Source organism: Rhinopithecus bieti, unplaced genomic scaffold (assembly GCF_001698545.2).
Source record: "Rhinopithecus bieti isolate Rb0 unplaced genomic scaffold, ASM169854v2 scaffold_6946, whole genome shotgun sequence".
In the NCBI taxonomy this organism is placed as follows: Eukaryota; Metazoa; Chordata; class Mammalia; order Primates; family Cercopithecidae; genus Rhinopithecus; species Rhinopithecus bieti.
This window is the reverse complement of record NW_016805697.1, coordinates 767,047-792,738: the sequence shown is the minus strand read 5'-3', so window position 1 is coordinate 792,738 and position 25,692 is coordinate 767,047. Positions and strand designations below refer to the sequence as shown.

The window sequence follows — 25,692 nt, the reverse complement described above, 5'->3', positions numbered from 1 at the left end:
AAGCCTGTAATCCCAGCACTTTGGGAGGCCGAGACGGATGGATCACGAGTCAGGAGATCGAGACCCTCTCTGGCTAACACGTGAAACCCGTCTCTACTAAAAATACCAAAAAACTAGCTGGGCGCGGTGGGCGGCGCTGTATTCCCAGCTACTCGGAGGCTGAGGGCGGAGAATGGCGGAACCCGGGAGCGAGCTGGCAGTGAGGCCGAGGGATCGGCGCCACTGAACCTCCCAAGCCTGGGTGACACAGCGAGACTCCCGTCTCAAAAAAAAAAAAAAAAAAAAAAAATATATGATTCTTTAAAATCACTTACCCATTGGATATGTTCCGCAATTAGGCACCCAACTACTTTTTTGTCATTGGAAATGAAGAGAAGTGTTTTAGTTCTGGAATAGCACATTAGTGGAGCCTGTTGAAAACCTAAATCATTGTCAACCATCTCTCTAATCTCGTCAACCTGCCAAATAAAGAACAATAATTATTTTTAAATGAAAACATTATATACATGTAAAAACACACTATTTCAGTTCAGTAGATAGACTTTATTCCAAGCAGGGCATCCTCTAAAGAGTTCTTTTGGGCTGGGCATGGTGGCTCACACCTGTAATCCTAACACTTTGGGAGGCCAAGGCGGATGGATTGCCTGAGCTCAGGAGTTCACGACCAGCCCGGGCAACATGGTGAAACCCCGTCTCTACTAAAATATAAAAAAATTAGCCAGGCGCAGCAGTGTGCACCTGTAATCCCAGCTACTTCGGAGGCTGAGACAGGAGAAACCCTTGAACCTGGAAGGCGGAGGTTGCAGTGAGCTGAGATCACGCCACTGTACTCCACCCTGGGTGACAGAGAGAAACTCTAACTCAAAAAAAAAAAAGAGTTCTTTTGAAGGACTGTACTGATCAATAACTATTTTTTAACCCCAAGGAACACTTTGCAAAATGAAGGAAGAACTGGAGGGTGATGCCAAACCCAAGAGTCTAGAGAACAAGAGGGATGGGGTGAGAGCTCCTACAACAGATTATTAGAAACATTAAGACTTCATATTAGAAGTATCTAATTTGTGAATTAAAGAGAACTTCACTAGAATCTTAGCTAGGCAAGCTACTTTTCTTCCCAACCCTTAATTAGTACTCTCATCAGTAAAATGAAAGTGAGTATAGAGAAAAGGAATTCATATTTACTTCCTATCAACCACTTATAGGCCAGGCATTATTCAAAGCACTTTACAAATATTTCACTTCAATCCCACATTTCTTGGAGGTTCCTTACTTTACATATGGAAGAAATAAAACTCAAAAGTTAAACCACTTTCCCATGTCAGATATTAGACATCTAGAAAATCAAGGAGCAGAGTCACATGTGAATCCAAAATGTTACTATGGCATCAAATCATGCTTCTTACAGTTTAGCTCCTAAGTGACCAAAGTCAAACATGATAAGCTCAAACTGTTCACAGGCAATCAAAATTAAGACCTCTGTAGGTATTCAAACATTAGTCCCTTCCCCAATTAAAAGATACTACAAACAAAAGCCAGAGAACAGTGGCTGATGCCTATAATCCCAGCACTTTAAGAGGCTGAGGCTAGGAGTTCAAGGCCAGCATGGGCAACACTGCAAAATCCATCTTTACAAAATTGTTTTATTAGCCAGATGTGGTGGCACTTGCCAGTAGTCCCAGCTTCTCAGGAGGCTGGGACACGAGGGTCACTTTGGTCTCAGGAGTTTGAGGTTACAGTGAGCTATGATTGTACCACTGCACTCCGGCCTGGGTGACAAGAGTGGAATTCTCATAAAAAAAAAATAATAAAATAATAGAGTCCAATAACACTCATTTATGTTATTAAGTTTAAAATGCAAATAATCCTTAAGAGGGTTAAACATTCATACCTCTGGCATGCAGAATACCATGCAGCAAATCCCTTACTCAGTGATGAAGACTCAAGTCCTCCTAATTCTGAGACAGCATCCTACAACTCCTAATTCCTAAAGACAAGTGATTCACAATTCCCTAGATTTTAATTTTTAACTTATTATGGGTTAGTAAGATTTTATTCAGATAAACTAAAATGAGGAAATTAGCATCTACTGAGGGATCCTTCTAAGAAAAGTCTGGTTGCCACATATGGTAGTGTAGCAAAAGTTCCCACTGTGCATTTCCAAATGTGAATAGCTGGAATTCCAAAAATTCCTTAATTTAATTTTCATTTAAGTTGACCCTTGAACAACAAAAGTTTGAACTGTGTGGGTCCATTTATATGTAGGGTTTTTTTCAATAAATATATTGGAAACTTTTTGGAGAATTTCGACGATACGAAAAAACTAGCAGCCAGGCACAGGCACGGTGGCTCACGCCTGTAATCCCAGCACTTCAGGAGGCCAAGGCGGGCAGATCACGAGATCGAGACCATCCTGCCCTCGAGTGGAGATGGTGAAACCCCGTCTCTATTAAAAATACAAAAAAATTAGCCGGGCATGGTGGCAGGCGCCTGTAGTCCCAGCTACTCGGGAGGCTGAGGCAGGAGAGTGGCGTGAACCCAGGAGGTGGAGCTTGCAGTGAGCCTAGATGGCGCCACTGCACTACAGCCTGGGCGACAGAGCAAGACTCTGTCTCAAAAACAAAACAAAACAAAACAAAACACTAGCAGATGAACCATGTAGCCTAGAAACATCAAAAAAAAAAAATCGAGAAAATGTTAGGTTGTCATGAATGCATAATCACTGATCCGACATTAACTCAACAAGAATTTACTATTGTGCAAGAATCAATGTTTCAAATACAAGACAGGCTGGGCATATTTACATGTCACTGTAAATACTATTGTCTATTCTGTTAGGCAGCAGTAATATGAAAGCTTATTTGGGTATCTAAGATTGTCCATTCAGATAAACAGAGTATCTGAAGTTAAGAACCAGAAGATAAACTTACATATTTTAAATAGACTATTAGCTAAACTTTCAAATAACAGATGCAAAGTATTTTCCTTCAAACCATCTTTTCAGGTGAAGTATTCTTAAGTTTAAAGAAGTCCAATTGCTAACCTAAAAAAAGTATAATAAACTGTTTTCCTCGTGTTTCCAGACATTTGGGATACACTCTAGTGTAATTATTAGTTTTTCAGATACACAATTGAACCCATTGCTTACATTATGAGGTATTTCTTCTGAAAAGCATCCAGAGGTTGAAGAAAACATACTATTATTTGAAAGTGTAATGAACATATTAAACTTATTTAAAAATAAGTTTACCTTATGGTTCCTGATTTTTTAAATAATCTACATAATAAAATGGTTCCAGGGTTCATTATCTCTCTAGTTCATTTCTCAACACAATAAACTCTCTGAATACTTGAAGTATGGAACTCTTAAGTTCGACTAACACTTGCCTCACATTAGATAAGATAAACTTTTGTGTTTCTGCATTATATTTATAAACTGGAATATAGCCTTATCTCTTAAAAATACTGTAAGATTAAGTCATGTTTAATTTCAGGTTTACTGTGACCTACTTAGCAATCCCCTTCTGCAATAAGCTTTTATTTAGAAATTTTCCCTTAGAATGAAACTTTACATTTTATTGATTTTCCAAATTATTATAATTAAGTTTTTATTTCTAGATTGTGAAATTATTTAGTTGGCATCGCTCACTTAACAGAAGATAAGCATGTCTGCTTTGGCACTCAAATTATTAACTACTACTAATAGAGGACAATTTAGTAATAATACTGGACAGTACTCAATTCATTTAGAATTCATATACTGGACACACTATAAAGTTCAACATAATTTTTGAATTGGGTTATACCCTTTAAATGCTTATTTCTTGCTTTCAGAATAGATGTTTAAATACACTGTGCCAACAATCTGTTATCCTCTTAAAATTAACTGCAAAATGGGCCAGGCACAGTGGTTCATGCCTGTAATCCCAGCACTTTGGGAGGCCAAGACAGGCAGATCATGAGGTCAGGAGTTCGAGACCAGCATGGCCAATTTGGTGAAATCTTGTCTCTACTAAAAATACAAAAGTTAGCTGGGTGTGGTGGCACACGCCTGTAGTCCCAGTTACTCGGGGGGCAGAGGCAGGAGAATCGCTTGAACCCAGGAGGCAGAGGTTGCAGTGAGCCAAGATCGTGCCACTGCACTCCAGCCTGAGCGACAGAGCAAGACTCTGTCTCAAAAAAAAAAAAAAAAAAAAAATTAACTGCAAAATGATATCCACTCTGCATGAAGTTTCACTGGAAATTTACCTTTTTCAGGGCATACTTTGGGTCTTCAGGAAGAACCATTATTATCCTGCCATCAGGGTATTCAGCCAGAATTCTTTCTTTCTTCCAGCCCTAGATACATATATATATATATATGTAAAGTATCAATTTTATGTATATTTTATTCATCATATCCATGTACAAGAGAAAAGTACAATTGGTCTAAAATTGCAAACATGAAAATATATGCTCATTAATGCTTAATAAAGCATGATAAATAGGCTATTTTGTTAAGCATACAATAGGTAAAAGGCAAGCTAATTTCTCTCTACTACTCATTCAGAGATACAACTAACACCACAGGAGTATTTCTAATTTATCATTTCCCATTTTAAATTAATTTTGAAAGCCACACACCAAAAGCAAGCCCCTTAAAGTCAGTAATTCCCAGAAACTATAATTCTCCCAGATGCTTGATAAAAGAATTAAACTCTTATATTTCATTGGAACATGGTTACCTCCACAAACAAACACTCAAAGTTTTATGTCTGGCATGCCAAAGACCTCCAGGAGGTTTTAAATGAACTGATTTGCATGCAGTAGCCCAGTATGAAAGGAATAGTTTTATGCTTATTGATCACAACTACCAAAGCCACAAGAAGGAGACTATAAAAAATATAACTACCTTCTAAGAATCTAATAGGGAAGGAGAAGCTACGTTGTGTGTATCTGAAGTTAAACATACTCAAAAAAAGAGAGGTAATAAACTCTTCTTCAGATCCACACTCGTGGTGATTAATGAGCAGAACCTGCATAAAAAAAACAAACAAAACAAAAGCCACTTAAATCTAGTAAGATGGGACTGAACCAGAGGTTAAAACTAGGAGCTTTGAAGTTCAAAATAAGTACAGAAGGAATGAGCTTAACTAGTTGTTCCAGTTGTCTTAACCCAACCAACTTTACAGAAAAAGGCCTTTCCAGAAGCCATTTATACTTCCAATAAAGAAAACCACCATATTTTTTCTGATGTTTCTTCTAAGAACACAAAAGCTCAATGAAACCAAGAAAATGGCAACTAGATTTCTTTAAAAATATACTATGGCAAGTATGAAAGCAGATTCGTTTTCTTAAACCATCAAGAATTTTTTGGAGGGGGGAGGGTAGAAAGATCATTGTTGGGAACAAAAATTCTAGTTAATAAGCTTGGTATATGTAACAACTTAAATTAAAAGATTTAAAATCCAAAACTTGTTTACATAATAGAGTACCCAACAGAAAAGTTAAATTCAGACGATTAAAATTATCATTGGTAACATGTTCTCAAGATTTGAAAAGAAAGGAGAAGAAACAATATCCACAGAAGTCCTTTTTTCCTCTAAGAAACTAAATCCGTAGTTCTTCAACCTAAATAAGGTTTTAAAAAAGAAACTTAAGGCCGGGTGTGGTGGCTCATGCCTGTAATCCCAGGACTTTGGGAGGAGGGCGGATCACGAGGTCAGGTGAATCAAGACCATTCTGGAAACCCCATAGCTACTAAAAGACAAAAAATTATTGTAGTTTTAGGCGGGTGTGGTGGCACGTGCCTGGAGTTCCGGCTACTCAGGAGGCTGAGGCAGCAGAATCGCTTGAACCCGGGAGGTGGAGGTTGCAGTGAGCTGAGATCGCGCCACTGCACTCCAGCCTGGGTGACAGAGCGAGACACTGTCTCAAAAAAAAAAAAAAAAAAAAAAAAAAAAAAAAAAAAAAAAAAAAAAAAAAAAAAAAAAAAAAAAAAAAAACAGAAAGAAAGAAAGAAAAAATCTGAATCATATACAGATCTGAATATAGGTAAACAATTTTTAGAAGATTTACAAGATATCACCTCTAAAACAAATTTCTATTAGTAATGTTACTTTATGAAAAGCTTTTAAATTTATGAACCGTATTTTTAATAAAATGAAGAGATTTTCACTTTAAAACCACAAAAAGACCTAAAAATTTAAGTAACCTCAAGGTTATAAGAAAACCATTCTTCGAACTGAATCATCTAAGACACTTCCATAAACTATTTTCCTATTAAATGCCTTTAAAAACAGTTAATACTGGTTCATCTCATTATATTCATTATAGAACATATGGACAAATTATTTTGCTTTACTAATTTTAAGTGCATAAACTTTCTCCTTGAAACAACTTCAGACTTGTATGTTCATGATGACATTTTTATCACAATTCAATTGATAAAATTTTATGTTTTAAATAGTACCGTTTTTTCATGTACATAAATAAAAGCCCTTTAATCTAAGAAGCAAAGATTGCCAAGGGATACTTAGTACTGCTTAGGTTTCTAAAGTTCATGAAAACAGCAAGTTTTGTTTATTAATGTAATTTACTTATTTGAGACAGAGTCTCACTCTGTCGCCAAGGCTGGAGTGCAGTGGCCGGATCTCAGCTCACTGCCAGCTCCGCCTCCCGGGTTTACGCCATTCTCCTGCCTCAGCCTCCCGAGTAGCTGGGATTACAGGCGCCCGCCACCTCGCCCGGCTAGCTTTTTTGTATTTTTTTAGTAGAGACGGGGTTTCACCGTGTTCGCCAGGATGGTCTCGATCTCCTGACCTCGTGATTCACCCGTCTCGGCCTCCCAAAGTGCTGGGATTACAGGCTTGAGCCACCGCGCCCGGCCAGAAAGCACATTTTAGTGAAAACTTTTAAGTAATTCTAGAGTAAAAGTTCAGGGTTTAGATCCTTGTTCTTGGTAGTTACTAGATACATGGCCTTAGGCAAATCACCGGAACTCTGATTCTGTTTCCTGACCTAAGCATTCTAAAAAATGGCTATCATCACCTCCATCACTTGGGTAGGTACGAGGGTGCTATACTTAAGACGACTGCTCAAAAAGTAGCCACTCAGTAACTCTTAGTAACTTCCATTCTCCTTTCTTACTAGTATCAAACTAAGATCAATGCACTAATCTAACAAAACAGTCAATCAATAAATGTTCCCAAGGTTAAATACAGCAATAAATTCAAATCATAGACAAACAAAAGATGAAAGAAACAAGTTAGCTAATATTTGTTCAAGTAACATACTCAAGACACATCTATGCCTCAACTACAGTTAACTGCTAGTCAGCAATAACCACATGACCCTCCTTATTTCAGAGAAACTTAGAGGTTGTAAAGTCCATCCAATGCTTAAAATTAAGGGAGAGAAACGCAGGGTTCAGGAAAGAGTGCATGCAATTTAGAAGAATAACCAAATAGCCACAATGTTTCTGCAAAGATATAAATTCCAATGCAGTGCACTTACACTTCTGACCTTTAACTCCAATATATTTCAGCACTAGTACATTACACATAACCCTCTGCTAACAAGTAGTATTTTCTAAAACCCATTTTTTTCTTACTTCATCCATTTGGCTACTTCACGAAAAGCAGAAAACTTTATATTCCTAATTTGTATTTCTAATAGCAAGAAATTATTATTATTATTATTTTGAGACAGAGTTTCACTCTTGTTGCCCAGGCTAGAGTGTGATGGTGCAATCTCAGCTCACTGCAATCTCCGCCTCCTGGGTTCAAGCAATTCTCCTGCCTCAGTCTCCCGAGTAGTTGGGATTACAGACATGTGCCCAGCTAATCTTTTTGTATTTTTAGTAGAAACAGGGTTTTTCCATGTTGGTCAGACTGGTCTCAAACTCCCGACCTCAGGTGATCCACCCACTCAGCCACCCAAAGTGCTGGGATTAATAAATTATTATTCTTTTCTCCTTGCTATTGCAGCTACTCTAAACTGTACAGTCTAAAGAATGGATTTCTCTTTTTACCATCAAAAAAAGGATTACAATTAGAAACAAAATACACTGAGTGGTAGATACCACGTATATACAATGATCAAAATTCAAACCAAACACTTAAGATGTGTAGATTTAATTGTATAAATAATACTCCAACTTTAAAAGTTCATATTAATCACAATTTCATAAAAAGGTGGAATGAGAATATACATTTGAAGGAGTATTTGAAGAAATAAAACCAACAACCAGCTTTTCAAAAAATAAACAAATATTACAAGGGAAAAAAACAGATCCAGGGAGAACCTAGGGATTAAAAGATACTAAAGCGACATACCAACCAATGTAATATATAAACCCTAATTCAAACAAATAAACATAGGAAATCATGAGCTATTTGGGAAGCTTTTAACTCTGATGGAAAACTTGATTTCAATAATTAATTCATTTATTGAATGTGTAGTTATATTATTTAAGGTACTTTTATGTTTAAAACAGGAATAATCTTTGGCCAGGCACAGTGGCTCACACCTGTAATCCCAGCACTTTGAGAGGCTGAGGAAAGCGGCTCACAAGATCAGTAGATGGAGACCATCCTGGCTAACACAGTGAAACCCCATCTCTACTAAAAATACAAAAAAATTAGCTCGGCGTGGTGGTGCGCGCCTGTAGTCCCAGCTACTAGGGAGGCTGAGGCAGGAGAATTGCTTGAATCTGGGAGGCAGAGGTTGCAGTGAGCCAAGATAGCACCACTGCACTCCAGCGTGGGTGACAGAGCGAGACTCCATCTCAAAACAAAACAAAACAAAACAGGAGTAATCTTCATCTTTAAGAAATAAATATTTAGAGGTGGGACATGGTGGCTCACACCTATAACCCCAGCACTTTGCGGGGCCGAGGCGGGCGGATCACCTGAGGTCAGTTTGAGACCAGCCTGCTTAATCTGGTTAAATCTCGTTTCTACTAAAAATANCATCTCTACTAAAAATACAAAAAAATTAGCTCGGCGTGGTGGTGCGCGCCTGTAGTCCCAGCTACTAGGGAGGCTGAGGCAGGAGAATTGCTTGAATCTGGGAGGCAGAGGTTGCAGTGAGCCAAGATAGCACCACTGCACTCCAGCGTGGGTGACAGAGCGAGACTCCATCTCAAAACAAAACAAAACAAAACAGGAGTAATCTTCATCTTTAAGAAATAAATATTTAGAGGTGGGACATGGTGGCTCACACCTATAACCCCAGCACTTTGCGGGGCCGAGGCGGGCGGATCACCTGAGGTCAGTTTGAGACCAGCCTGCCTAATCTGGTGAAATCTCGTTTCTACTAAAAATATATTTAAAAAAAAAAAAAAAAAAAAACCTAGCCAGACATGGTAGCATGCGCCTGTAATCCCAGCTACTCGGGAGGCTGAGGCAGGAGAATCACTTGAACCTAGGAGGTGGAGGTTGCAGTGAGCCAAGATCACGCCACTGAACTCCAGCATGGGCAAACAAGAGTGAAACTCCATCTCAAAAAAAAAAAAAAAAAAAGAAAAGAAAAGAAATACATATTTAGAAATATGTACTAAAGTAATAACATGATGCCTGAGTTTACTTCAAAATAATTGGGAAAGTTAGATGAAGATGATTATCCATGAATTGTTGAAGGCAGGTGATCAGTACAAAGGAGTTCATTACTCTGTGTGTGTCTGTGTGTGTCTGTGTGTGTGTGTAATGCATTAAACTTGTTTTGGAAAATTCAAATTGCCTATTGTCAAAACTGTACCAATGGCCCAAGGTTTGTTCAAGCATCATTTATTTAGAAGGAAAAAATAAAGGCCAGGTGCGATTGCTCACGCCTGTAATCCCAGCACTTTGGGAGGCTGAGGCAGGCGGATCACGAGGTCAGGATATCGAGACCTTCCTGGCTAACATGGTGAAACCCCATCTCTACTAAAAATACAAAAAATTAGCCAGGTGTGGTGGTGGGCGCCTGTAGTCCCAGCTACTCAGGAAGCTGAGGAGGGAGAATGGCATGAACCTGGGAGGCGGAGCTTGTAGTGAGCCAAGATCGTGCCACTGCACTCCAGCCTGGGGGACAGAGCAAGACTCCGTCTCAAAAAAAAAAATTACTTGTCAGTCAGGCGCAGTGGCTCATGCCTGTAATCCCAGCACTTTGGGAGGCCAAGGTGGGAGGATCGCCTGAGGTCAGGAGTTCGAGACCAGCCTGGCCAACATGGTGAAACCCCGTCTCTATTAAAAATACAAAAATTAGCCAGGCTTGGTGGCAGGCACCTGTAATCCCAGCTACTCAGGAGGCTAAGGCAGGAGAATCCCCTGAACCCAGGAGGCAGAGCTTGCAGTGAGCCAAGATCACACCATTGCACTCCAGCCTAGGTAACAGAGCAAGACACTGCCTCAAAAAAAAAAAAAAAAAAAAAAAATTACTAAAGGAATTTGAAAATAGGCATTTCAATAGTAATTTAAAAAGTTAAGTTGAGGCCAGGCACGGTGGCTCACGCCTTTAATCCCAACACTTTGGGAGGCCGAGGCGGGTGGATCTCCTGAGGTTAGAAGTTTGAGACTAGCCTGGCCAACATGGCAAAACCCTGTGTCTACTAAAAATACAAAAAATTAGCCAAGCATGTGGCACATGCCTGTAATCCCAGCTACTCAGGGGGCCGAGGCAGAAGGATTGCTTGAACCCAGGAGATGGAGGTTGCAGTGAGCAGAGATCATGCCACTGTACTCCAGCCTGGGTGACAAGAGTGAAACTCCATCTCAAAAACAAAAAAAAACAATACTGGTAAAGATGTGTGCCTAATCCATACGGCCATATAGAACTTCAAAGTGCTGAAAAGTCTTAGATATTACCACTAGTTTGAAAGTGACATACACATGGAAAAATTCTCTCAATTCAATAAATATGTGCTGACTACCTACCATGTATACAAACCATTGATCTTGGCAGTATAGCATAGTGGTAAGGAGAATTTCAAAAATCAGAAAAACCTAAGATTCGAATGCAGACTCTGCTACTCACTAGCTGCACTGCTTTGGGCAAATTACTTAACCTCTCTAAAACTTGGTTTCCTCACCTATAAAATAGATATAAAAACAGGCCTGGTGCAGTGGCTCATACCTATAATCCACACTTTGAGAGGTAGAGGAAGGAGGATCACTTGAGCCCAGGAGCTCTAGACCAGCCTGTTAAGAGCAGCATGGTGAAACCCTGCTCTAACCAAAACCACCAAAAACAAAAACAAAACAGAACAAAACAAAAAACAGAAAAGTACTGAGAAGCTAAATGAGAAAACACTATAAAATGTTGACCATTGGGCCTAGCACAATAATATGTACTCAATAAATAACAGTTCCTATTATTACAGCAACTAAGCATTTTAGTTGGTTTAGCAGGTTTTGGTTTTGGTTTTGAGACAGGGTCTCACTCTGTTGCCCTGGCTGGAGCACACTGGTGCAATCATGCCTCAATGCAGCCTCAACCTCCTAGGCTCAAGCAACTCTCCCAAGTCAGCCTCCCAAGTAGCTGGGATGACAGGCATGTACCCCAACACCCAGGTGATTTTTCTATTTTTTGTAGAGACAGGGTTTTGCCATGTTACCCAGGCTCGTCTCAAACTCCTGAGCTCAAGTGATCCTCCCACCCTGGTCTCCCAAAGTGCCAGGATTAAAGGTGTGAGCCATCGTGCCTGGCTGGTTTAGGTTTTTAAATCTTCAATGCCTTCATGCCTTACAATGTCATTCATGATCTGGTCCCCCATCTACCTCTTTCAGCCTTATCTCTTGCAGCTTTTCCAATACAACACAGTCACAAGTCATAATGAAATATTTGTCTGACCTTTCACATACTGCTCTCTTGGCCTGATATGCCTTTGCTCTATACCCTTCTGAGCTCAAGGGACTCCTACTTACCCTTTCTGAATTTATTAAGTGCTAACCTGACTTTTCCAATCTTTGTCATATGTCCTTGCTCTACGCTCTATATAGTACCCTGTATATCCTAAAATACTACTGTAGCATTTTCCACACTATTTAAATGTTTACCCATTGTCCCTCACACTGATCTGTGAACTTACATAAAAGATCTTTATAATAATTTTTAAAAACAAGGTCAACAGCTAATAAACGTTTAAGAAATAAATAAACCTCGGAAAAAATTGTCACATAAGATATTGCCGTCATTGCTTACAGATTTGAAAAAAAAAACTAAAGAGAAAAAGAGTTAATATGTTATGGTCATACAACTAGTAAATGGCTCATTAGGAAACCACATCCCTATAGTTTAAGCTTTCTTTTCTACTATGCCACACCGACCTCAAGAATCTTATAAATCTAACAGGAGAAACTATAGTATACACATGTCTTTAATACAAAGTGCAATGAAGTATATGCTTCAAAGGAAGTTTTCTTGATTCTAAAATAAGCTTTATTCATTACACTTTAACGTTTCTGAATCCAAAATCAGTCTATCAATACGTATATTTAATATATTTCTTAATTCTCAAAGAAACAACTATCAAATTGAAGCAGGAACCTGTAAGAAAAGGCAAAATGGCCGGGTGCGGTGGCTCACGCCTGTAATCCCAAGACTTTGGGAGGCTGAGGCAGGAGGATCACGAGGTCAGGAGATCCAGACCATCCTGGCTAACACAGTGAAACCCCGTCCCTACTAAAACTGCAAAAAAATTAGCTGGGTGTGGTGGCGGGTGCCTGTAGTCCCAGCTACTTGGGAGGCTGAGGCAGGAGAATGGTGTGAACCCGGGAGGTGGAGCTTGCAGTGAGCTGAGATTGTGCCACTGCACTCCAGCCTGGGCAACAGAGCAAGACTCCATCTCAAAAAAAAAAAAAGAAAAGAAAAGAAGGTATTTCCCTGGGACTGAAAGGCACGTATAAAAATGGGATGGTGGCCGGGCGCGGTGGCTCAAGCCTGTAATCCCAGCACTTTGGGAGGTCGAGGTGGGCGGATCACGAGGTCAGGAGATCGAGACCTTCCTGGCTAACCCGGTGAAACTCCGTCTCTACTAAAAAAATACAAAAAATTAGCCGGGCGAGGTGGCGGGCGCCTGTAGTCCCAGCTACGCAGGAGGCTGAGGCAGGAGAATGGCGTGAACCCGGGAGGCAGAGCTTGCAGTGAGCTGAGATCTGGCCACTGCACTCCAGCCTGGGCGACAGAGCAAGACTCCATCTCAAAAAAAAAAAAAAAAAAAATGGGATGGCATTCTTGGTGGTGGGAACGCTAAGAACCAAAAAATAGAGGAAGGCCAGGCACAGTGATTCATGCCTGTGATCTCAACACTTTGGGAGACCAAACAATTGCTTGAGCCCAGGAGTCTGAGACAAGCCTGGGCAACATAGTGGGACCCTGTCTCTACAAAAAAGTAGAAAAATTAGCTGAGTGTGACGGCACATGCCTATAGTCTCAGCTACTCAGGAGGCTGAGGCAGGAGGATTGCTTGAGCCTGAGAAGTTGAGGCTGCAATGAGCCATGATTGCACCACTGCACTCCAGCCTGGGTGACCAGGTTAAGACCCTGTCTCAAAAAACAAAAATAAAAAGGCGAGGAGGGTGGTGGATCATGACTGTAATCCCAGCATTTTGGGAGGCCAAGGTGGAAGGGCTGCTTGAGGCCGGAATTTCAAGACCACCAGGCCAACACAGCAATATCCATCTCAAAAAAAATTTAAAAATTTAAAAATTGGCCAGGCATGGTATCTCACCCCTGTAATCCCAGCACTTTGGGAGGCCAAGGCAGGCGGGTTGCTTAAGCCCAGAAGTTTGAGACAAGCCTGGGCAACAAAGCAAGACCTTATCTCTACAAAAAGTAAAATAATCAGCTGGGCATGGTGACACATGCTTGTAGTCCCAGCTACTGTGGAGACTCAGGCAGGAGGATCCCCTGAGCCAAGGAGTTCAAGTCAACGGTGAGCTCATCGTACCACCGCACTCCAGGCTGGCCAACAGAGCAAGACCCTGTATCTTAGGAAAAAAAAAAAGGAAAGAAATAGAAATCTATTCCCTCCTTATTAAGAGCTACAGAGTTTTCTGAAGGATCAACGTGTCTGGGTCTTTTAACCATTAACTCCAGTATTTTGACCTCAAAAACTGCATTTCCATAAGATAGTGTCCTAGAAGTAGAATCATTTAATACAACTTGTTTGTAAAGGCTGTTTCTTAATATAAAACCCTGCTCTAATTTTTGAGACCCTATCTCTAAAAAGAAAACAAACCCCAAAATGCCATTTGAGTACCCATCTCACCCAGCATTCCTGCTTTGACCCTGAATACGGTATCTGGACTGCAGAAATCTACTTTAGGACCATGATGTTACAACCGTGAAGCACAAGAGTCAACACACTAAGGACAGCAGAGTGCTGACTGAGAAATGGCCAGCATTCACAATGACATTATTGAACTGCTAGATGGAACCACCCTGACATGACACACCTCCAAACTTTTTTTTTCTTTTTTTGAGACAGAAAAAGGCAGGAGTGCAGTGGCACGATATCAGCTCACTGCAATCTCCGCCTCCAGGATTCAAGCGATTCTCATGCCTCAGCCTCCCAAGTAGTTGGCATTACAGGCAGACACCATCACACCCGGTTAATTTTTGTATTTTCAGTAGAGATGGGGTTTCACCATGTTGGTCAGGTTGGTTTCAATGTATGTATTTGGGAGTTCTGCTCCCAACTAGGATAAAGAAGGTCAAAGGCCGGGCACGGTGGCTCACACCTGTGATCTCAGCACTTTGGAAGGCCAAGGCAGGTGGATTACCCGAGGTCAGGAGTTTAAGGCCAGCCTCGCCAATGTGCTGAAACCCTATCTCTACTAAAAATACAAAAATTAGCTGGGCATGGTGGCACATGCCTGTAATCCCAGCTACTTGGGAGGCTGAGGCACGAGAACTGCTTGAACCCAGGAGACAGAGGCTGCAGTGAGCCAAGATCATGCCACTGCGCTCCAGCCTGGGCAACAGAGAGAGACTCCATCTCAAAAAAAAAAAAAAGGTCACAAAAAAGATTACTGTGCCTATTGTAGTAAGAAAACACCCAATAAATGAAAAAGTATGTGTTTTTAAAGACACTGAAACGGTACAGAAACAAAATGTCTAAATGAACTGATTTTCAGAAATGAACCAGCCCTTCCTAAGTGAGCAGAGACCAGTAGCCATTTTTAACCCTAAGATGTTGACTATGTCTGCGAAGCATGGGTGAACAAGCAAGCCTGCAACACTGCAGAGAACAAGGAAAAGAGTCTCAGCAACTTAATCAACATAACTGGGAGAACTGCGTCAGTTGATAACCAACAGTCATCAACTTTTTAGATAATCAGATATTATTTAGTTAACTGACCCAATTTTCCCATTACGATGATTAAGTGAACTTCTACTATAACATCTAAATCTTACAACTACATGAATATTTCTCACAAGATATGCCTGGGTCAGACCCAATAAAAAGTCAAATGGGAAGAATTATGATACTTTTTTCTCTTCTGTCATCTTCAAATATTAAAGAATCCTAAAAATCTCTTTATTAGGATTTACATATTAAGCACTTTTCAACTGGTAGCAACAATATCCCAGTATATAAGAAATACTTTATTCGATGTAAATCTCATCTCAAAGGTCATTTGGACTTAGCAAATACATTGGGTTCATCGGTATTGCTTATGACTTTAAAACACTCATGGTCCAAATTCCACTCAACCTCTACAGCCAAAATTAAACAAAGCCAACAAGTCTATTACTGAAAAATGTTATCACAATGTACATCTCTGGGAGTTCTGCTCCCAATTAGGATAAAAGAGGTCACAAAAGATCACTGTATCTGTTGTAATAAGAAAACACCCAATAAATGAAAGAGCATGTGTTGGCTGGGCACGGTGGCTCACGCCTGTAATCCCAGCACTTTGGGAGGCCGAGACAGGCAGATCACGAGGTCAGGAGATCGAGACCATCCTGGCTAAAACAGTGAAACCCCACCTCTACTAAAAACACAAAAAATTAGCCAGGCATGGTGGCAGGCGCCTGTAGTCCCAGCTACTAGGGAGGCTGAGGCAGGAGAATGGTGTGAACCCAAGAAGCGGAGCTTGCAGTGAGCCAGGACGGTGCCACTGCACTCCAGCCTGGGCGACAGAGAGAGATTCCGTCTCAAAAAAAAGAAAAAGAAAAGAAAAAGCATGTGTTTTTTAAAAGACACTGAAAAGGTGTAGAAACAAAATGTCTAAATGAACTGATTTTCAGAGATGAACCAGTCCTTCCTAAGTGAGAAGAGACCAGTAGCCATTTTTAACCATAAGATGTTGACCAAGTCTGGAAGCATGAGTGAACAAGCAAGCCTGCAACAGACAGAGAACAAGGAGAAGAATCTCTTGCTGGAACAAAGAGAAACCAACCAGAATTATGTGGCCTGGCATGGCAGTCTGAAATCTGAAGAAACTCCAAATACAGCAATAATTATCTACCAACTCTCTCCCATGGGACAACTGCACCGTTGGGCTGGAAGGTATAGAGAGTTTTAGTGCTGTGTGGAGCTTAGATCCCCAATCTCAGTTGCAGAGAGACACCTAATACTAGAACAGAAAACTAAAGTTTCAAACCCAACTCTGACCTGACCCAGTTCAATTTTTAATTAGATCTAAGCAATCAGTCCCTCACCATAGTTAACTGACAAAAGAAAAGAGAAAGTGCTCATGGGTAAGGGAAAGGATACTATCTACTTCAGTCTCTACTATTTCTTCACACACCATCTCCAACGTACAATAAAAATTTACAAAACCAGATAGGAAGACTCAATATTAAAAGGTCAGTTCTTCCTGATTTAATCTATAGATTCAATGCAATTCTAATAAAAATCCCAGCAAGCTATTTTGTAGATACTGACAAACTAGTTCTAAAATTTGTACTGAGAGGTAAAAGACTTAGAATAGCCAACACAAAATTGAAGGAGAACAACAAAGTTGGATGACTGACACTATCCAATTCCAAAACCTACTATAAGGCTAGTTATCAAGCATGGGGGTAGTAACCCCCAAGCTGCTGTTCTTGAGATAGTGAGTTCTCACAAGATCTGATGGTTTTATAAGGGAAGGTTTTCCCCCTTTGCTCAGCACTTCTCTCTCCTGCCACCATGTGAAGGACAAATCTGCTTCCCCTTCAGCAATGATTTAAGTTTCCCAAGGCCTTCCTAGCCATGCAGAACTGTGGGTTAATTAAACCTCTTTCCTTTATAAATTACCCAGTCTCAGGCAGTTCTTTATAGTAGCATGAGAACGGACTAATACAGTGGTATTGGTGAAACAACAGATCGATGAAACAGGACAGAGAGCCCAGAAATAGACTCACATATAAATAGTCAACTGATCTTTGATATAAGAGCAAAGGCAATATAATGGAGAAAAGACAGCCAACAAATGGTGCTGAACTGGACATCTACATGTAAAAGTAACCTAAACACACACCTCGCATCCCTCACAAAAATTAACTCAAAATGGATCTAAACATAAAATGCAGAAATTTAAGATAACATAGGAGAAAAACTAGATGACCTTGGGTATGGCAATGACATTTTAAGTATACCAAAGGCACAATTCATGAAAGAAATAACTGATAAACTGGACTTCATTACAATTTAAAATGTCTGCTCTTTAAAAGATACTGTTGGCCAGGCAGGGTGGCTCACACCTGTAATCCTAACACATTGGGAGGCAGAGGCAAGAGAACTGATTGAGCCCAGGAGTTTGTGACCAACCTGGGCAATATAGGGAAACTTCATCTCTACAAAAAATTTAAAAATTAGTCAAGCACAGTGGTGTACCCTTGTGGTCCCGGCTACTAGGAAGGCTAAGATAGAATGATTGCTTGAGCCCAGGAGGTCAAGGATAGAGTGAGCACTGATCACACCACTGCACTCCAGTCTGGGTGACAGACCACAACTTTGTCTCAAAAAAGAAAAAGCATATAATAAAAAGTATTTTTTGGACTGGGCATGGTGGTTCTTGCTTGTAATCCAGCACTTTGGGAGGCCAAGGCAGGTGGATCACTTCCATCCAGGAGTTTGAAACAAGCTAAGATGACACAGCGACACTCCATTTCTATTTTTATTTAAAAAAAAAAATTTTTTTTTTTGAAAAAGATACTGCTAAGGGAATGAGAAGACAAGTTACAGGCTGGAAGAAAATACTTACGAAATAAATATCTGATTTAAAAACTGTTAACCTGGTTGGGCACGGGGGCTCACGCCTGTAATCCCAGCACTTTGGAAAGCTGAGGCGGGAGGATCACCTGAGGTCGGGAGTTTGAGACCAGCCTGACCAACATGGAGAAACCCTGTCTCTACTAAAAATACAAAATTAGCTAGGCATGGTGGTGAATGCCGGCAATCCCAGCTACTCGGGAATCTGAGGCAGGGGAATCGCTTGAACCCGAGAGGCGGAGGTTGCAGTCAGCCGAGATTGCATCATTGCACTCCAGCCTGGGCAACAAGAATGAAACTCCACGTCAAAAAACAAACAAACAAACAAACAAAAACACAAACATACACACAAAAAAAACTGTTACCCAAAATACCCAAAGAACTCTTAAAACTCAGAACAGCCTGATTAAAAAATTAAAATTAAAATAAAATAAAAAATGGGCAAAGGACCTCACCTAAGAAGATATGCAAATGGAAAATAAGCACATGAAAAGATATTCTGTATCATATAATAATAGGAAATGCAAATTAAAACAGTAACATACCACTACAAGCCTATTAGAAAGGCCAAAACCCAGAACACTGATAACACCAAATTCTGGTGAGGATATGAAGCAAGGCAAACTCTCATTAATTGTTGGTAGAAATGCAAAATAATACAGCAACTTTGGAAGAGAGTCTGGCAGTTTCTAACAAAACTAAACACACTCTTACCATACGATCCAGTAATCAAGCTTCTTGGTATTTACCATCAAGGGCTGAAAACATGTCCTCACAAAAACCTGTACACAGCAGCTTTATTCATAATTGCCAAACTTTGAAGCAACCAAGATATCCTGCAGTAGGTGAATGGATAAACTATGATACAACCAGACAACGGAATATCACACAGAGCTAAAAAGAAATGGGCTTTCAAAGCCATAAAAAGACATGGGAGCCCAGTTCAGGGGCTCATGCCTGTAATCCCAGCAATTTGGGAGCCCGAGGCAGGTGGATCACTTGAGGTCAGAAGTTCAAGACCAGCCTGGCCAACATGGTGAAACTCTATCTCTACTAAAAAAATTAAAATAAAAAATTAGGCCGGGCATGGTGGCTCATACCTGGAATCCCAGCACTCTGGGAGGCTGAGAGGGCAGATCATTTGAGGTCAGAAGTTCAAAACTAGCCTGGCCAACATGGTAAAACCCTGTCTCTACAAAAAATACAAAAATTAGCCAGGAGTGGTGGCGCACAACTGCAGTCACAGCTACTTAGGAGGGTGAGGCAGAGAACTGCTTGAATCCAAGAGGCGAAGGTTGCAGTGAGCAGAGATCACGCCACTGCACTCCAGTCTAGGGGACAGAGTGAGACTCCATCTCAAAAAAATAAATAAAATAAAATAAAAAATAAAAAATTAGCCGGATGTGGTGGCACACGCCTGTAGTCCCAGTTACTCGGGAGGTTGAGCAGGAGAACTACTTGAACCTGGGAAATGGAGGTTGCAGTGAGCAGAGATCACACCACTGCACTCCAGCCTGTGTGACAGAGCAAGACTTTATCTCAAACTAACTTACTAAATAAAGACATGGGAGATGTTTAAGTGCATATTACTAAGTGAAAAAAGCCTATCAGAAAAGGCTACATGGTATATTATTCCAACTCTGACATTCTAGAAAAGGTAAAACTATGGAGACATTAAAAAGACCAGTGGTTGGCAGGGGTTAAGGTAGGAAGAAGGGGTAAATAAGCAAAGCAGAATTTTTAGCACAGTGCAACTATTCTGCATGATACCATAATGGTGAATACATGTCATTATACATTTCTCAAAACCCACAGAATATACGAGAAAATCCTAATATGAAATACATACTCTGGGAAATAATGATGTGTCAATGTAGGTTCATAAATTATAACAAATGTACCACTATGATATGGGATGTTGACAGTGAGGGAGTCTGTGCATGTGTGGAATTAAGGAGTACATGGGAACTCTCTGTACTATCTGCTCAATTTTGTTGTGGATCTAAAACAGGTCTAGGCCAGGCGTGGTGGCTCACACCCACAATCTCAGCACCCTGGGCAACAAAACCAAACTCCATCTCTACAAAAAACTTAAAAATTAGCCAGGTGTGGTGGCACTCGCCTGTAGTGCCAGCTACTCAGGAGGGTGAGGCAGAAGATCGCTTGAGCCCAGAAGGTTGAGGCTGCAGTGAGCCATGATTGTGCCCCTGCACTACACCCTAGGTGACAGAGCAGGACACTGTTCCAAAAGGAAAAAGAAAAATTAGCCAGGCCTGGTGGCCTGTGCCTATAGTCCTAGCTACGCAGGAGGCTGAGACAGGAAGATTCAGCCCAGGAGTTTGAGGTTACAATGAGCTATGATAGCACCACTGCATTCCAGCCTGGGCAACACAGCAAAACCCTGTCTCAAAAAAATAAAACAGGCTGGGCGCAGTGGCTCACACCTATAATCCCAGCACTTTGGGAACTCAAGGTGGGCAGATAGCTTGAGCTCAGGAGTTCGAGACCAGTCTGGGCAACATAGTGAAACTCTGTCTCTACAAAATATACAAAAATTAGCCAGGCATGGTGGCACACAACTGTAATGCCAGATATTCAGGAGGCTGATGTGGGAGGATTGTTGGAGCCCAGGAGTTTGAGGCTGCAGTGAGCTATAATTGTGCCACTGCACTCCGGCCTGAACAACAGAGTAAGATCCTAACTCAAAATAAAAATAAAATTTAAAAATCAGAAAAAAAAATCTCTAATCCTGCTCTACTACTATTATCTTTTCTCTAATGCCCAGTTTCCTCTTTTTCCTAATCATATTGAAAAGAAATAAAGTATACAGAATTAAATTATATGCACTCAAATTTCACATAAAAAAAAAATAAAGGTTAAGCAAGAGTTACTGGATCATGGTTTCCCTAAATCAAAAATTTAATCACATGTAACTTCTTTCCTCAGCTTTCTGTAGCAGCACTATCCAAGAGAACGATCTGTGTGATGATGCAAACATTCTATATATATACCACATAACACAGTAGCATCTAGAAATGTGTGGCTTTTAAGCACTGGATAGTATGACTGAAGAACAGCATTTTTAATTTCATGTAGCCTAGTGGCTACTTCACAGGATAGCACAGCTCTGTAGCCAATCAGAGATCTGTCAACTCTCTCTCTTTTTTATTTTTCCTTGAGACAGAGTCTCGCTCTGTTACCCAGGCTGCAGTATAGTGGTGGGATCTCGGCTCACTGCAACTTCCGCCTCCTGGGCTCAAGCGATTCTCCTGCCTCAGCCTCCTGAGTAGCTGGGATTACAGGTACAAACCACTACATCCGACTAATTTTTGTATTTTTAGTACTGATGGGGTTTCACCATGTTGGTCAGGTTGGTCTCGATCTCCTGGTCTCAAGTGATCCACCCACCTCGGCCTCCCAAAGTGCTGGGATTACAGGCTTAAGCCACTGTGCCTGGTATTGCCAACTCTTTCTCCAAAGTTTCTCATCAATGTTCTTTCCTATTTCTACCAATGTCATAGTAATTCGGCACTTTACACACCTAATATGTATACTACTCTCTATATATGCCATTGAAATATTAATTATCTCCCTACACTTCATCAAAATATTGTTTTAATGTTATTTAAATTTTTATCATTCAAAATGTTCAGGATTCTTCAAAACGTAAAAGAACAGAAAGAATAAAGTCCATACAGCATTCAAAATCAAAGTATCACAATTTGACTTGATTGTATTTTCTAGTCTCATTATCCACAAAATCCTGATTCAGTAAAAAAGATCTACTCATTATCCCTCACAAAATGTTAAGCTTTCTCTTGCTTTAGTTGTACTGTTACCAATCATAGATGACTATGTTCATTTTAAAAGTCAAATCTTAACTTTTTCCTGTCTATGAAAACAAACGATTCTGACCACTTCTAAGTTGCAAAGCTAACATATGATTTATTTAGTTAAATATTTAATATTGATTTATTGCTTTACTGGTTACTTAGATCTTTTATTAAGTTTTCATTTCTTTCAGACTTTGTTCCTAAACTTGAAGGGCATAGCCCAGAGAGTAGTGCCCTCCACACATCATTCACTCAGATGTGAATTAATTCAAAGGAGTTAAAAAGGATAATACAGGAAAAAAGGACTGAGTTTTTCTCTGCCAAGAACCCATACATAGTTCCTTAGCATTACTAACAGCTCAAAATATAGCTGAGTTCCTGATAAGTTTCTGGCAGTTTCCTGGCCTTGCAACGTGGCTCAACACACTAGGGGAGAGAACTCGTGCTTTCTCTTCACATCTTTAGGGAACAGTACCTTAGTTCTGAAAGGAAACTGAAGTAGTTTCTTAGGTCTAAACCAGAGTCCAGGCTCCACCTGAAGCATTAAGAGGTTTCTTCCTAAATAGTTTTTTGGGCTTTTTTGGTTTTTTCTGAAACAGGGTCCTGCTCTGTCGCACAGGCAGTGGTGCAATCTTGGTTCACCTAAGCTCCCGGGCTCAAGTCAACCTCCCAAGCTCAAGTGATCCTCCTGCCTCAGCCCTGCCGAGAAACTGGGACTACAGGCACATGCCACCATGCCCAGCTAACTTTTTTTGTACAGATGGGGTTTCACGTGTTGCCTCGGCTTCTTCCTAGTTTCTAATAAGTCAAATAAAATTCATTTCCCCAAATGGTGTCAGCCACGCACATGGGGTAAAACGAAAGAATATGGTAAGAAAAAATTATCTACATTTTAACCTTTTGAAAATAGGATTTTTAGCTATTTCCAATTGTCATCAGATTATTAATCTGCCTGGGAAAAAATTTTTACCCAAAGAAAAAGGTAATTATCTTATTTTCTACAGAATGTTTGATTAAAATTTTGGCCAGGCGTAGTAGTTCATGCCTGTAATTCCAATATTTTGGGAGGCTGAGGTGGGTGGATCACCTGAGGTCAGGAGTTTGAGACCAGCCTGACCAACACGGTGAAACCCCATCTCTACTAAACATACAAAAATTAGCTGGGAATGGTGGCGTGCACCTGTAGTCCCAGCTACTTGGGAGGTTGAGACAGGAGAACTGCTTGAACCCAGGAGGTGGAGGAGGCAGTGAGCCAAGATCACACCACCGCACTCTAGCCTGGGTGACAGAGCAAGACTCCGTCTCAAAAGAAAACAAAAAAAAATTTAAAGTAAAACTAGTTGTTTCTAATTTATTCTATTTTTAGTCTTAAGTAGAACAAAACTTTATTTTCAGTTCCTGATATTGTCCATTTAACATGAATTAACACCAGAGCACCAAATGACTTCTTCTATATACTTCACACAAACAGACAAACCTAACAGATAAAATTGGCATTAAATAAAATTAGATATTTTGTCAAGCATTTGTGAGTACTTAATGTCTATGAAAGTCATAAAATGAAAAGCCCAATAAATGTTTTAAAGTCACAACCCAAAATCTAGAACTGTGATCACAGTAGAACAACTTTAAGATAGGTACGTTTTCTTCTTCTCTCCATACACTATGGAATACCACAATGTTTTGGAAGAGTCTCTTCCTTAGACTCTATGTACACCTACATTTGAAAAGAGCAAAAGATAAGAACATCGACCTTGATAACAGCAAAGGATGGCCAACAGCTAAACTCAATTCCTTCTCTTGAGCTTATTTAAAAAATGAAAAAAAATAACCCATGGCTCTGTCCCATCAAGTGGGGGTTGGAGGAGGGGTCCGGCTGGGGCAGGAAATAATCTTTCCTACGTTGCTAAAATGCTTTGCAGCTTTGCAAGAGAGCCAGAATTTGTTTGGAAGATGATGACTTCACCTTGTTCCACAAATCTACTTCCCTTGGCATCTTGGAAGAGTAGAGCAGATATTTCTAGATTTATTTATTTACTTTTCCTCTCAGAAATTAAGAATCTTCCTTAAGGTGAAGAATTAAGACTTTGAAATCGAATGTTTTTATAATTTCAGGAAACTAAATGATCACCAGAATTAAATAATGTACACTGAGTAGAATTTACTTGAACTAACTTCCTCTATGAGGTTTGTATATAAAATATACTGAACTATTTTTCTATAATTTAGCTACCTGATAGAACTATTTTTTTTCCACAATGCAAGGATATTAACATAGTCAAATTGAAAAAGCACAAATTTCAAATGATAAAACAATATCTAGCTATAGATATTCTATGTCCATGCACCTTATATTTGGTGAAGTGGTAGGAGGGAGTGTGTGGAAAAGTCAGATGAAATAAGAAATATAAAGGATGACCACAGGTAGAGAACCAAAAAAGTAAAAACTCACCCTATCCTGGGTAGTAGGTGGATGAATGAAACAATGAATACAAACCTTTCAACCGAAGGTAAGTATTAACACAAGCATATGAATTTAACGGAGGCCAATAAAGACCTTTAAATAATCCAGTATCTGGTACCTATATAAAGATTTATATGAAATGAATTGGTGATCTCAGTTCAGATATCCTGGAGGTCTTATTAATGTGAGTGTACAGTACTGAAGGTAACATGTATATAATAAAAAGAGATTCCATTTCAGATATGGGTAAACAGCAATTCAATTAAATTACTATTTTCAAAAGATATCTGAAATGGTTCAAAATTGTTAAAAAAAAAAAAACTTTGCTATTTCCACAAATATTAAATAATACCCATTATGCCTAAAATGCACTTACATTAAAAAATAAATTTTGTACTAAAACAGATTTACTCTGTGGGAATTTTTTTTGTATACTACAAATTCTGAGGTCTTAATTTTCTAGAATTTTTCTTTTTTAATCTTATAAAGAAAAACCCTCATGATAACAAAGAGAAGGTAAAGGAAATCTCCAAACAACCTACTTGGTATAATACCTATCACGATCAATCTCCATACATAAAACTGTGCCAAGAAATATAAATATTAAATAGATTTATCAACAGTAAATAATTATTGAAATCAAAGGAAATTTTTTTTTAAAAAATACAAGTTAAATAACATTACTTCTGACAAGTACAATCACTACTTTAGAAAAGTAAAATTTAAATTCAAAATCCCACAACATAAACCAGTCAAAATAAATTAGCTGGTTTTTATGTTTGGCTTTGTTTTTAAAAAGCCAGTATACACACTACATGTGCTTTGTACCTATTATTGTCTCTTAAAAACATAAATTTTTCAGTGATTTAAATATGGCAACATCTCAGTAAGAGACCGACCTAATTATCTGATTTTTGCATTGTAGAATTCACAAATTCCACTTACCACATATTTTACAGCACTTATAAACTGATTGTGGAAAAGCAGATGCTGTGTTTCATCTTCTGGATTTGAAGCTGTATACAGCATTCCACAAACATTACAAGAAACTGCTCCAAATCTTTTTTGTCCTGCATCCTATTTATAAAAAACAAACAAAAGTTTTTTTCCTCCCAAAAGAATTATTCCAGAACATCAGCCTCTAAGGCTATAGTGTGAGCATAAAGTGAGAATTGTTTAATCTACAATGAATAACATTCAATGTTAATTACTAAAAATTACATGCTAATCTT

General features: G+C 39.6%; 1 protein-coding gene across 3 annotated transcripts in view; it reads right to left on the bottom strand.

Moving 5' to 3' along the window:
• The window catches only part of ESCO1 (establishment of sister chromatid cohesion N-acetyltransferase 1), a 74,417-nt gene that overhangs the window by 6,355 nt on the left and 42,370 nt on the right, over positions 1-25,692 (bottom strand). The window contains exons 8-11 of one of the 3 annotated variants that reach the window (XR_001885881.1): positions 25,406-25,537; positions 4,889-5,012; positions 4,246-4,335; positions 315-458 (exon numbers count right to left, since the gene is read on the bottom strand). Coding sequence is in view for 2 of the 3 variants with exons in the window: in XM_017873528.1 (XP_017729017.1) it covers positions 315-458; positions 4,246-4,335; positions 25,406-25,537 (366 nt within the window). In the remaining variant the exon portion in view is untranslated. The remainder of the gene's footprint in view (positions 1-314; positions 459-4,245; positions 4,336-4,888; positions 5,013-25,405; positions 25,538-25,692) is intronic. The other 2 variants (XM_017873528.1, XM_017873529.1) reach the window with 2 other exon arrangements.